The sequence below is a fragment of the Lutra lutra genome, chromosome 12 (genome assembly GCF_902655055.1).
Source record: "Lutra lutra chromosome 12, mLutLut1.2, whole genome shotgun sequence".
NCBI classification, from domain to species: Eukaryota; Metazoa; Chordata; class Mammalia; order Carnivora; family Mustelidae; genus Lutra; species Lutra lutra.
The window spans coordinates 2,510,338-2,523,276 of record NC_062289.1 but is presented as its reverse complement, the minus strand read 5'-3'; the positions used below and the strand labels follow the sequence as shown (position 1 = coordinate 2,523,276).

Here is a 12,939-nt window from a genome sequence, read left to right as displayed (position 1 = left end):
GTGTGGTAAGCGCTCTGACCTCTCACAGGCTGTGATTAGTGTCCTCATGGAGCTGGTCAGATTTTCTGAAGATTAAATCACAGTCTTCAGTAATTTCAGTGATCGTGGAAGTTTCAAGCTTTGTCATAAGGGATCATCCATCTTCTGCAGTCGTGTCGCCCCTCGTAGGGACGGTGTGTCCAACCCTAACCCTGCGGGGACATTCGGGTGCCTTCATTTCCGGTACCAGCGCTGGGCTGTGTGTGATTCTCCCTTGGCTACAGGTTCCATCCGCGAGGAGAATGGCGTGCGGTGGCACGTGTGTCCCTACTGCACCAAGGAGTTCCGGAAGCCGAGCGACCTGGTGCGCCACATCCGCATTCACACTCACGAGAAGCCCTTCAAGTGTCCCCAGTGCTTCCGGGCCTTCGCCGTGAAGAGCACCCTCACCGCTCACATCAAAACGCACACGGGCGTCAAGGCGTTCAAGTGCCAGTACTGCATGAAGAGCTTCTCCACGTCGGGGAGCCTCAAAGTGCACATTCGTCTGCACACAGGTACGGGGCGCTCGGGGGCGTGCGTTCCCTGGGTCTGCGGACCCTGGCTGCGGCCACGAGGGCTCCTGGTCCCGCATGTGGGTTTGCCTTTCTCTTCTGGAGGCCGGGCTCGCGGCGCGTCCCGCATGGGGAGCCGGTGGCTCCGCGGGGAAGCAGGGAGCAGCACCACGCGGGGAGAAGCGAGTGGCCAGGAGATGGCTGCGTGGGGAGCTTGTGGGCCACCTCGCGTGCACGTGCAGGAGCTGGGCCTTTCTGTGGAAGGGACACCTCGGGAGGCTGGTGCGGAGGCCTTGGGCCCGAGGGAAAACCTGATACCTGCTCTACCGTTCCGATATTTTGTCATCGGTATTGAGGTCTGAAAACGTTCATATTTAGGCAGTAATTTTGTAATAGTTTTATTGAGGTGTAATTCACAAATCACAAACTTTACTCTGCAAGTGAATTCAGAATTCACTTTATTCAGAAATTGCGCGACCCCACCCAGCACCCAGCCGTCTGTTTTCAACCTTTTTCCCCCCTTCCCTCCTGCAAGGAGCCCCAGTGCCACTAGTGGTCACTTCCCCTACGGCCTGGGGTTCCTGGGCCAAGCTGACCTTGGGGTGGAGATTTTAATGTTTTGTGTCGTTTGAGTTTTGTCCTGTGCCCTTCTTAGGAATCTCCAGTTTCATTTACTAGTGAAACTGTAAGGGAAGGAGAGAGCACTGATAATGGAGCCTTGTTCAGAGGAGCCCGTTTCTGTCGTTGTCAGTGGTGGCGGCTTTATTCCCGATGAGCAACAACCTGTCAAGCGCTCAGAGCTGCTGGTGCTGTCCAGACCCGGGTGTGTTGGACCCCGGTGGCCTGTGTGGCGCGGACACTGTCGTTCCAGTTTACAGACGACGGCTTGAGAGAGTGCTGTCGCACACACTCCAGTATTCTTAGGGACCAAATATTTGAGTATCTTTTTTATCTATTTAAGGTTTAAATATTTTACGATGCAACGTTAACAAATTCTTTAAAATGCTCTTGTGACATCTAAGTATGCAAACAAGGGAAGGTAACTCTCATGGATAACGTCCCTGAAATTACAAGCGTGACATGATGAATATTCAAATCAGTATCAAAATACTAGATTTTTATGTTAGCATTAATTGTTTAGATGTGTTTTCTTTAAATAATTCTGTGGTGTACTTTTATTTTTATTAGGGGTCAGACCTTTTGCTTGTCCTCACTGTGACAAAAAGTTTCGAACCTCAGGCCATAGGAAGACTCACATCGCTTCTCACTTCAAACACACGGAGTTAAGAAAGATGAGACACCAGCGTAAACCTGCAAAGGTTCGAGTCGGCAAGGCCAGCGTTCCAGTCCCCGACATTCCTTTGCAAGAGCCGATTCTCATAACTGACGTAGGTAAGATTCTCTCCCTCTTCGCACCGTGCAAGGATCATACAAATATTGTGGTCTACGTAGTTTTAAGCACGGTGTTAATGAAGTTTTTGTTTGGCGTTTTTGCTTTGTGGCCTCATATGTTCCACGATCAATATGAAAATCTTAGTTCTGTCTGAACTGTTGCTCAGATTGTGTTCTTGGTTAAGGAAGAAATGATGTGTGCAACTGAAGGTATTAGCATGTAAGTTCTCATTGAAGAAAAATTCTGCTTAAGTAGAGCTATCAGCATGGACAAGTGCTCTTTATGTGAAGAACATGGTGCCTTCTGTTATTTTTATATTAAGATCCCTACGCAGTATGGAACCGATTATTGTTGTATGGCTGCTTTAATCTTTGAACTGAAAAGAAAAAATTTCCAGGTTTTAAGGCTTTTTTAGTCTCAGTTATTATAATCAAGGTAAAGTACAATTTTGTTAACTGAGAAAGAAAATACATGTTTCTAAAAAGAAAACACTGCTTATGAGAATCTTCTGAAAAATGACTTTTGTAAGTGCTAAACAAAATTAAAGAAATTTCATTGAATTCTGTGCTAAAACTTTTCTTTTTGTGCAGTTCCTGTATTTCATTATGTCCCAGGCAATATAGTTCATAGTCTATGAACAAAATTAACATCAAAGTATAACTGAATATAAAGGTTAAATGGTATAAAGGGAGATATTTTAGATGAATATAAATTATAATCTGCTAATAAGATGATCAACAATCATGAATCTTTATTTAGGAGCATAGCATCAAGTATATAAACTAAGAAAAATTAGAAGAAAAGAGAAATATTCAAATTCTAAAGTATAGTGAAAGATCTTCTGATCAATTTGATGGAACAGTGAGACTAGGGAGACTTTGAAGTTCACATGTGAAAAGGGTTATTTTATAGCTTTTACTTTATAATACATACTCTTTTAAATATACGTGAAATAGAAAGTTGATCAAATCCTAGGATAGAAAAAATTAAAATTTTCAAAAGTAGATATTGTACAGGACACAATTTTTTTTTATTAAATCATTTTATTTATTTATTTTCAGCATAACAGTATTCATTGTTTTCGCACCACACCCATGCTCCATGCAGTCCGTGCCCTCTCTAATACCCACCACCTGGTTCCCCCAACCTCCCACCCCCCCCACCTCTTCAAACCCCTCAGATTGTTTTTCAGAGTCCATAGTCTCTCATTGTTCACCTCCCCTTCCAATTTCCCCCAACTCCCTTCTCCGAACTCCCCATGTCCTCCATGCTATTTGTTATGCTCCACAAATAAGTGAAACCATATGATTTTGACTCTTTCTGCTTGACTTATTTCACTCAGCATAATCTCACAATTTTTGATTATAGTTCAGGGAAAGCATATTGGGACATACTAGATGTAGTAGCTGTAGTTCAGTTAGCTGACACATTTGAAGATTTAGATGACGTGGACCTTTTCTAGAATAATGTACTTAAAATTGACTGTAGAAGAAGTGGAAAACTCCAAAACAGACAACAAGTTGAAGGTCATCCTCCCCAAAGTATTGTTCTCTGATTTTATGTCTGAGGTCCTCTCAGCTTCTGAGGAGCTGTGATTCTTAGCATGTTAGTTATTCAAACCCTAGAAGCTGATTAAAGCACCCATGGGAGGTTAGAATACTTTGATGTCCTTGTCCACTTTTGGTAGTTCAGAAAGCAAAGCAACAGACACATTTTACTTAATGTGTATTTAATCTTTACTATAATCTGTAGGTTCTCACTGGTTTGTGCTATACCTGAAATGTGGAAAAATCTCTGAAAGTCAGAACAAATTCAGTGTTTATTTAGCGGCCCTAGAATTAGCCTTCGTGTTTGAGAGTTACCTTCCAGTTACCAGTTTTTTTCAGGTTGCCATTAATCAAATCAAACACCTAGGGGTTTCTTGACTTGAAGTCTCTAAACCCTTGTTGAGTAAAACTGCAGTCCTAATACCTCAGATGTTTTCCACGGGTAAAATAGGGCACATTTCACTTGTTGGACTCATAGATGCTTGTGAATCAAAACTTGGACCTAATTAGTGGAAGCAGAATTCTCCTTTGGTCTAGGCTGAATGAGATACATGAGGGAAATGATTCATGGGGTGGCTTCACATGTGAAGTGTAAAATACTGCAAGCATTTATTTTCATGTTTAACTTCATTATTATTTGTGTCTGTCTCTTCTTTCGGACTCTGAGCTCCTCGGGGCTCTATAGAAAGGTCATGACTTTAATAACCTTTGAGGGGCAGATTTTGATAAAAATGTGACTAGAGGGTTTTAGCATCGATAGTTAACAATTATTTGACTTCACTGGGAGATGAGCTGTTCTAGTTCAGCCTAGTTACTTAAAACACATCATGTCATTTAGAATAAGACCGTCACTTAGGAAAGTATTAGAATGCATTAAGGCAATAGTACCAAGTCATTTAGTCTGCATATTAAGGGAACACTCTTGGTGGTATAGTAACATATGGTCATAAAAACTTCCAGAGCTGTATAGGAACATAAAAATAGTCATTCCAAAACCTCTCTGTGTTCCTCATTTGTACAGATGTAAAAACTAATTATAATATTGTTTTTAGGTTATATAACTAGTTTGTACTCAAGGTAGAACAACAATCTGGATCTTCTGACTTCTAGACCAGAGTTGTGTTCAGTAAAATTCACTGCCTCTGCATACCCATTACCACTGCACGCCCAAGCACAGAAGTGTGGAAGAGTACACCATGACTTTCTAAGTAGTCATTGTGTCTTGGTACCAAGCAACAGTAATTATTTTCCTCAAGCACCAGTAATTTTTACTGAGCATGAATAATGTGAAATTTATTGTATGTTATGAATTGTATTTCACTAGACATGCTGTCTTAAACTCTAAATGTTTTTTCTTCTAACTCAACAGCCAAATTTTAAATACAGTTATGTGCAGATGGGGGAGGTATTGGAGTCAAGGTGATCATAATATTCAGAGGGAGTTCATTATTACCATCATAAAAAGTTGAGAGTGTTCATTACCACCAGATTTTTTTTTTACAAGAAACACTAAATGGATTTCTTCAAGTGGAAGTAAAAGAATAATAATTAACACCATAAAAACATAGAAAGTAGCATAAATCTCATCGGTAATGGCAAATATGCAATCATAGTTAGATTCTGCAATATGGTAATAGTGGTGCACTTTACTTACAACTCCCATTTAAAAGTTTAAAAAAAGAGAAGGTAGTAAAAATAACCATACAGTAATCTGTTATTACATAATGCAAAAAACATATAAATTATAACAGCAATAACCTAAAATGTGAGGGTGAGGAGAAGTAAAAATGTAAAATTTATGAATTCTATTGAAGTTATTATCCATTTAAAATAGGATGTTATAAGTTTAAGATAATCTGTCTAAGCCTCGTGGTAACCGTAAGGGGAAATCATATAATAATTACACAAAAGAGCATGATAAAGAAATTAAAACATACTGATACCAAAAGGCATCAAAGCACAAAAAAGACAACAGAATAAGAAACAAGGAACATTGGATTCAGAAAACAATTCACAAAACGACATTAGTAAGGTCTTACCTGTCAATAATTACTTTAAATGTAAATGGATTAAATCCTCAAATTAAAGGACACAGAGTGGCTGAGAGGATCGCAAAACAGGACCTACTGATATGCTGCCTACAAGAGGCTCATGTTAGCTTTGAAGAGATGCACAGAGTCTGAGAGTGAAGGGATAGAAAAAGGCATTTCAAGCAGGTGGTAACAAAAAAAAGGGGAAGTTATACTTGCATCAGACAAAATAGACTTTATTTATATACTTATTTATTGTTTATTTCTTTTTTTAGACAGAATAGACTTTAAAGTAGAAATCATGAAAAAAAAAAAAAGACAAAGGAGGTCATTATATAATGATAATGGGGTCAGTACATCAGGAAGATATAGCAGTTGTAAATACCTGTGCATCCATCGTGGGAGTACCTGAATATGTAAAGCAGAAACTAAGAGCCAAAAGGAGAAATAAAGAGTAGCACAGTAGTCATTGAGGACTTGGATACTCCACTGTCAACAATGAACAGACCGTTCAGGTGGAGAATCAATAAGAAACAGCAGATTTGAACAACACTGTAAATCAAACAGACCTGCAGGCATATACAGAACATTCTAACTAAAAACAGCAGAATACACATTCTTCTTAAGCATGCATCAGACATTTTCTTGGTTAGACCATATGTTAGCCCACAAAACAAAGTCTTAGCAAATTCATAATAATCAAAAGTCTCCCAACATAGAAAAGCCCAGGACCAGATGGGTTCACTAGTGAATTTTACCAAACATTAAAGAAGAATTAACATCAATTTTCTCAAATGCTTCCAAGAAAAGGAGGAAGGAACATTCCCAAACTGGAGGAAGGAGGAAGGAACATTCCCAAACTCATTTTATAAGGCCAGCATTATCATCATACCAAAACCAGAAAAGGACACTACTGGAAAAGAAAACTATAGGTCAATATCCCTGATGAGCATAAATGTAAAAATTCTCTATAAAAAACAGCTAAACCAAATTCAGCAGCACATTAAAAGGATCATTCACCATGATTAGGTGGGATTTATCGCAGGGATGCAAGGATGGTTCAACATACGCAAATCAATCAATGTGATATGTTACATTAACAGAATAATGGAAAAAAAAATCATATGATCCCAATAGATACAGAGAAAACATCTGACAAAATTCTACATCTATTCATGATAAAAAATGTTAACAAATTAGGCAAAGAAGGAACATATCTCAACATAATAAAGGCCGTATATGACAAGACTACTGCTGACAATATACTTGATGATGAAAGGGTAAAGGCTTTTCCTCTAAGATCAAAACAAGACAAGGATGCCCATTCTCACCACTCCTATTCAACATAGTGCTGGAAGTCTTTTTTTTTTTTAAGATTTTATTTATTTATTTGACAGACAGAGATCACAAGTAGGCAGAGAGGCAGGCAAAGAGAGAGAGGGGGGAAGCAGGCTCCCTGCTGAGCAGAGAGCCCGATGTGGGGCTCGATCCCAGGACCCTGAGATCATGACCTGAGCTGAAGGCAGAGGCTTTTACCCACCGAACCACCCAGGTGCCCTAGTGCTGGAAGTCTTAATTAGAGCAATAGTATCAAAAAAGAACAGAAAATTCGGGGCACCTGGGTGGCTCAGTGGGTTGGGCCGCTGCCTTCGGCTCAGGTCATGATCTCAGGGTCCTGGGATCGAGCCCCTCATCGGGCTCTCTGCTCAGCGGGGAGCCTGCTTCCCTCTCTCTCTGCCTGCCTCTCTGCCTACTTGTGATCTCTCTCTGTCAAATAAATAAATAAAATCTTTAAAAAAAAAAAACAACAGAAAATTCTTAGGAATAAAGTTACCAAGAAGGTTAAAAACTCTGTACCTGAAAACTAAAAGACACAGATGAAAGAAGTTGTAGAAGACACAAATAAGTGGAAAAATAGCCCATGTTCATGACTGGAAACATTAACATTGTCACAATGTCAATACTGTCAAAGCCATCTGTGGGTTCAGTGCAATCCTGTCAAGATTCCATTGTTTTTTTTACAGAAGTAAAACAATCACTCCTAAAATTGATATGGAACCATAAAGAACCTGAATAGCCATGGAAATTATGAGAATGAAGAACAAAGCAGGAGACGTTATGTTTCTTGATTTCGAGCTATACTGTAAAGCTGTCCTCATTGATAGTCTGTGTTACTGGCATAAAAACAAACTGGAATACATTTGAAAGCCCAGGCATAAACCCAAGCATATATGGTTAACTAGTATTTGACAAGGGAGCCAAGAACATTCCATGGAGAAAAGACAGTCTCTCCAGCAAAGAGTGCTGATTATTCACACACAGAAGAATGAAACTAGACCCTTGCCTTACATGACTTACAAAGAGTAACTCAAAATGGATTAAAGACTTAAATGTAAGACTTGCAACCATAAAAGTTGTAGAAGAAAACATAGGAACAAAGCTCCTTGACCTGGGTCTTGTTAATGATGCTTTTGATAGGACACCTAAAGCACAAGCAACAAAATAAAAAACAAGTGGGACTACATCAGACTAGAAACTCGGCACACAGCAGCACAGACCATCAGTAAAGTGGGAAGACAGCCTGTGGGATGGAGATCGTTTGCAATCAAGGTACCCGACAAAGTGTTAATATCCAAAGTACAGGAATGACTCATGCAACTCAATGGCAAAAAAGAAAAAACAATAAATACATTAATTAAAAAAAATTAAAAAGTGGATTAACTACCTGAATAGACTTTTCTCCAGAGAAGATTGTCAGAAGGCTGACAGGTACATGAAAAGATGCTTAATACCTCTGGTCTGTAGGGAATGCAAATTAGAACCACAGTGAGGTGTCCCCTCACAGCTTTTCTCATCAAAAAGATGAGAAATGACAAATGTTGACGTACATGTGGGGAGAAAGCAGACCTTGTGCACTGTTGGTGGGATTGTTAATAGGTGTAGCCATAATGGAAAACACATAGAGGACGCTCAGAAAATTAAAACTGGAACTACCGTGTGATCCACTTGTGGAACTATATCTGAAGGAAATGAAAACGCTAACTCCGAAAGATAACCACACCGCTGTGTTCATAGCAGAATTCTTTATAGTAGCCAAGAGATAAAAACAACCTAAGTGTTTATCGGTGGTTGAATGGGTAAAGAAATTTTGGAATATTATTTGCCCATAAAAAAAAAATACCACAAAACCAAAATCCTACCATTTGCAGCAACATGGATGGACCTTGAGGCGTTACTGCTGAGTGTGGCAAGTCAGGCAGAAAGACAGATACTGTATGATCTCCCTTCTATGCGGAATCTCAAAAGAAGAAACCAAAAGAAATTCCTAGAACAAGAGGTCCAATTTGTGTTTGCCAGAGAGGGGAGGGCAGGGAATTGGAGGAAGGGGTCAGCTGGGGCTGGGGGTACGCCGTGCTGAGCTGTGTGACGCACAGGAGGGTTGAGAAGAGACAGTCCTGAGGCTTCCCATCACAAGGAGAATGTGTTCTTCTTTCTTTCTTTCTTCTTTCTTTTCCTTTAATTGTATCCTTATGGGAGGACGGATATTAGCTGAGTCTACTGTGGGAACCGTGTCGGCAGACGTAAGCCGGAGCTCGCTGCTCCTCGCCTTCAGCTTCTGCAGTGACGGTGCCGCCGGTTCCTCAGGAGAACTGGGGGACCAGAGCTGAGGGAAAGAGATTCGGATACGGAGTTGCTCCTCAATTTCCAAGTCACAGACTGATACGTATCTATTCTTAGAAGTCGCTGTTTTCCCCTGTAGATGACTGTGTGTGTGTCTGTGTGTGTGTGTGTAGTGTCCCTGTTTTTTCATTTTGTGAAGCACAGATATTTGAAATACCTTTTCTCTGAAAGTGAGCCAGGAACCAAGAAAGTGTTATTTTAAACCTCAGGACTGTCACGATTGATCTTCTGAGTTTATATTCATGTTTTAATTATATTGATATTAAGCATTTATCTTGCTTTTTGAAAGCACATTTGTCTAACCTCATTATTTATTTTACACGTTATATGTGATATATAATGTGTTGTTTGTCATCATTTTCTTATTTTGTTGTATTTGCATTTTCTTACTATTGACAATATATGAAAGCTCTTCTAAGATTTAAATACATTTTCCCCAAGTGATGTAACAAGATAAAGCTTTTTCCTCTATCATAGGAGGAATTTAGAAAGGTTCTTTTTTTATGATTTTATGTATGTTTGTATGTACGTGTGTATTCAGAGAGCGAGGGAGGGGAGAGGGGAGGAGAGTCTCAAGCAGATCTCACGCTGAGCGCAGAGCCTGACGCAGGGCTTGATCTCGACCCCGAGATCATGGACCTGAGCCAAAACCAGGAGTCAGAATTGACCGACTGAGCCACCCAGGTGTCCTGGAATTTTAGGAAGTTTTAAGGACATTTCCAGTTTGTTTTTGAAACACAAGATTAATCAACTGGAATTTATTCGTGCCTTTCTTTGAGATTAGTACTTTCCTTATATAGAGAAACTGATGGTCTAGTAGGAATGACATATTACTACTAAGACAGTAGCACATTTACGTGTGTTTAGTTCACCCTTCGTTTTGTTTTTTCTTCAAAGATTGAGACCTGGTAATTAGCCTAACTATGTAACAGAACTTTTTATTTGTAAAATCACTGGAAGTGACAAAGCATCTGAAAAATGAGGTCTGTCATTTCACTGCTCTACTAGCTCCAAGTGGGGGACCCCTGCTCCACTTGTGAAGGGCTCAGGACCGTTTAGGGCTCTGTTTCTAAGTACATCTGCCAGGACAGCACCCTAGAGCTGGTAGCCCCTGGCTCGGGGGATCACCAAGGTAAGCAGCCGTGTAGACCCGCTGTGTACCGCAGCGCGGTGGCGGAGCACAGCTCCGCGTAGTGAGCTGGACACACCGGTCCAGGAGAGCTCCTTGCAGAGGTCGGAAGGAGGATGAGCATGGGGTCCCATGTACTGACTGGGGAGGGCCGTAGACGTGTATGTGTACGCAGTCTGACCAGAACAGTGTGTGTGCTCGATCGCACTTCTGTTTGTCCAGAACAAGCTCTTTCGTTAGCGTGCACACAACTGGTGGTGGCGATCATCTCTGAGAGCAGCTTCCCCAGTGTTTCTTCTTATGCTTCTTAAGTATTTGAGACGGCGCCGGAGCGCTCACGGGCTGCGTGAGAGTGGGACACAGGGACCCAGCTCCTGCTGCTGCAGGCAGGATTGGGAAGGAAGTGACGGCAGATCAGGAGAACCAAGCCGGGCTCGGGCGCAAGGCTAGGACGGCTCAACCCCGAGCAGAACAGTCACCCGGAAGTGAGTTCCAGCTTCCAGGGACTCAGTGTTGACCTAGACTCCCTGGTATGGAAAAGAAACGATGAACTAGACATTCTGTGAAGCGGTTTATGATGGGAACATGGGTTCCAGGAGGCACAGGAGAAAGTTGTGTGCTTGGGGGGTTGCTACAGAGGTAGGTGGCCGGAGGGGGACCCTGTGAAGAGCAGACGTGTTCTTCAAAGTGGGCCTCCAAGGGGCCGGGAGCTGTGAGGGCCGGGGCGGACAGCCAGCGTGAGTGCCCGCGGTCAGATTCGGGCATCCGGCTGCTCAGCAAAGGCCGACGTAGTGGGCCGGCAGCGCGGGGCTGTCTGTCCAGTGGAGCGGGATCGGGGCCAGGCCTGACCGCTCCTGTGAAACCGCAGGCTTACCAGCAAGTGAGTTTGTACCCGCCGGGCTGGGCTCCAGGAGGACGTTCACCTGAAGCCCAGACTGATTTCAGGTCTGACTCGTTGGTAAGCTTGGGAGCAGCTTCTCCGTGCCTCTCCTTGTGGTGGGTCTTTTTTGGGGGGCAAAATGGCAAAAGCACTAGTTTGTTTTCCTATTTGTGAAGTGTCTTTTTCCCCAATAGAATAGATACAAGACAACCACTGGAGGACCTCAACTTTTTCAAAATTATGTTGAATTACATTTATTTTACCTATTTCTAGAAATTTAATGGCACTTGTAGAACTAGTTGCTTAAAATTATTTCACTTTTTCTTTCTCATTGCTTTTTAATGTATATATTATCTAATAAAGTACAGAAAATTAGTTTCTCAAATTTGTATATTTGTACAGTTCATTTTAGTGGTGGACTGAGTTTAAAAATTTTCTTTATTGGTGGTTTTCATAGGAACCACTCATTTCAGGGGTGCCTGGGTGGCTTGGTTGGTTGAGCATCTGACTCTTGGTTCGGCTCAGGTCTTGAGGTCAGGGTCCTGGGATCGAGCCCGCAATGGACTCCACACTCTGTGGAGTGTGCTTGGAAAAAAAAATTTTTTTAAAAAGGAAAGCGAAGCCATTCTCTTGAGTTTGACAAGGAGCAAAAAAATGGGTTATCAGCTACTATTGATTTGGAGTTTATAATTGTAATTAAGTGGTACTTATATGCTAATAGTTACTGAGCCTGTTTGCATAAGATCCCAAATCATCGGCCCTATGGGTTGCTGTTGAGCTTTTCCCAAGAGACCTCCTGTGTAAGCTCTAAGTGTCGCGGCTTCCCCAGCGGACCCAGACCTGACACATCCCTCTTCTCAGTTGCCCTTTGGGAGAATATTCACATGAGCTTCCCGTTCTCTTCGCTGAATTTCCTGGGTCGTTTTACCTGTCCTCCTCGACAGGTGTCATGGGCTCAAGGCTGTGTCCCTGGGACAGGTCCCGCGCTCACACCACAGCCAAGGGAGTGGGAAAGGAGTTGGGAGAAGGAGCAGTGACAAGTGCTGGGTCTGCTCAGAAAACAGCGAGGGCGTAGGGTCGAGAGGGACACGCGAAGGGTGCGCGGGTGGACGTGGAGGGCGAGCCAGCGCTGGAATGCCGAACTGAGCAGTCGTGGGCATGACGTACTTGGTAGGAAGCCATTGAAGGCATGTGAGCCCGTTGCTTCCTTCAGCGACAGGAGAAGGTTGAGCAGAACAGAGATTTGGAGGCTCGCCTTGTGGGGTTTGTCCCCATAGGTTCCGTATGTGGTCCTGGGAAAGGCGAGCGGGAGTCGACTGGCCAGGAAACGGACAGGAGCTCAGAACAGCGTCAGAGCTGCTGGACAGGGAGCATCTCCGGATGGCCCTGATTCGGCTCTATGGGTCCGGGACACTTGAGAAGTGGGAAAAGTCGTGGCAGCTTAAGGGCTTGTGCTGTGGGGATTGAACACAGATCACAAGGGAGGGTTCTGAGTTCCCTTTGAAAACTGGATGGGCTTCGGACGCAAGCATTAGGACGGAAGTCTGATTGAGGAGTGATGGTGCTTAGCGGAGCCGCTGAGTTCTCTCCGGCTTTGGTATTTTTTTCTGCGTGGTTTGAGATTCGGGGCAGCAGAATAGAAATGAGGAAACAGGTTTACGAGGCATTGGAGAAGTAGGATCCCAGGACTGGCCGGTGATTTAACCAGACAGGGAAGGGAGTTCTCAGAAATTCTGAAATACCTGA

At 42.6% G+C, this 12,939-nt stretch overlaps 1 protein-coding gene across 9 annotated transcripts in view; it reads left to right on the top strand.

The window, feature by feature from the left end:
* Positions 1-12,939, top strand: part of ZNF236 (zinc finger protein 236) — a 106,742-nt gene that overhangs the window by 43,201 nt on the left and 50,602 nt on the right. For all 9 annotated transcript variants that reach the window (XR_007122003.1, XR_007122002.1, XM_047698270.1 and 6 more), the window contains exons 10-11: positions 264-536; positions 1,722-1,925. Coding sequence is in view for 7 of the 9 variants with exons in the window: in XM_047698270.1 (XP_047554226.1) it covers positions 264-536; positions 1,722-1,925 (477 nt within the window). In the remaining 2 variants the exon portion in view is untranslated. The remainder of the gene's footprint in view (positions 1-263; positions 537-1,721; positions 1,926-12,939) is intronic.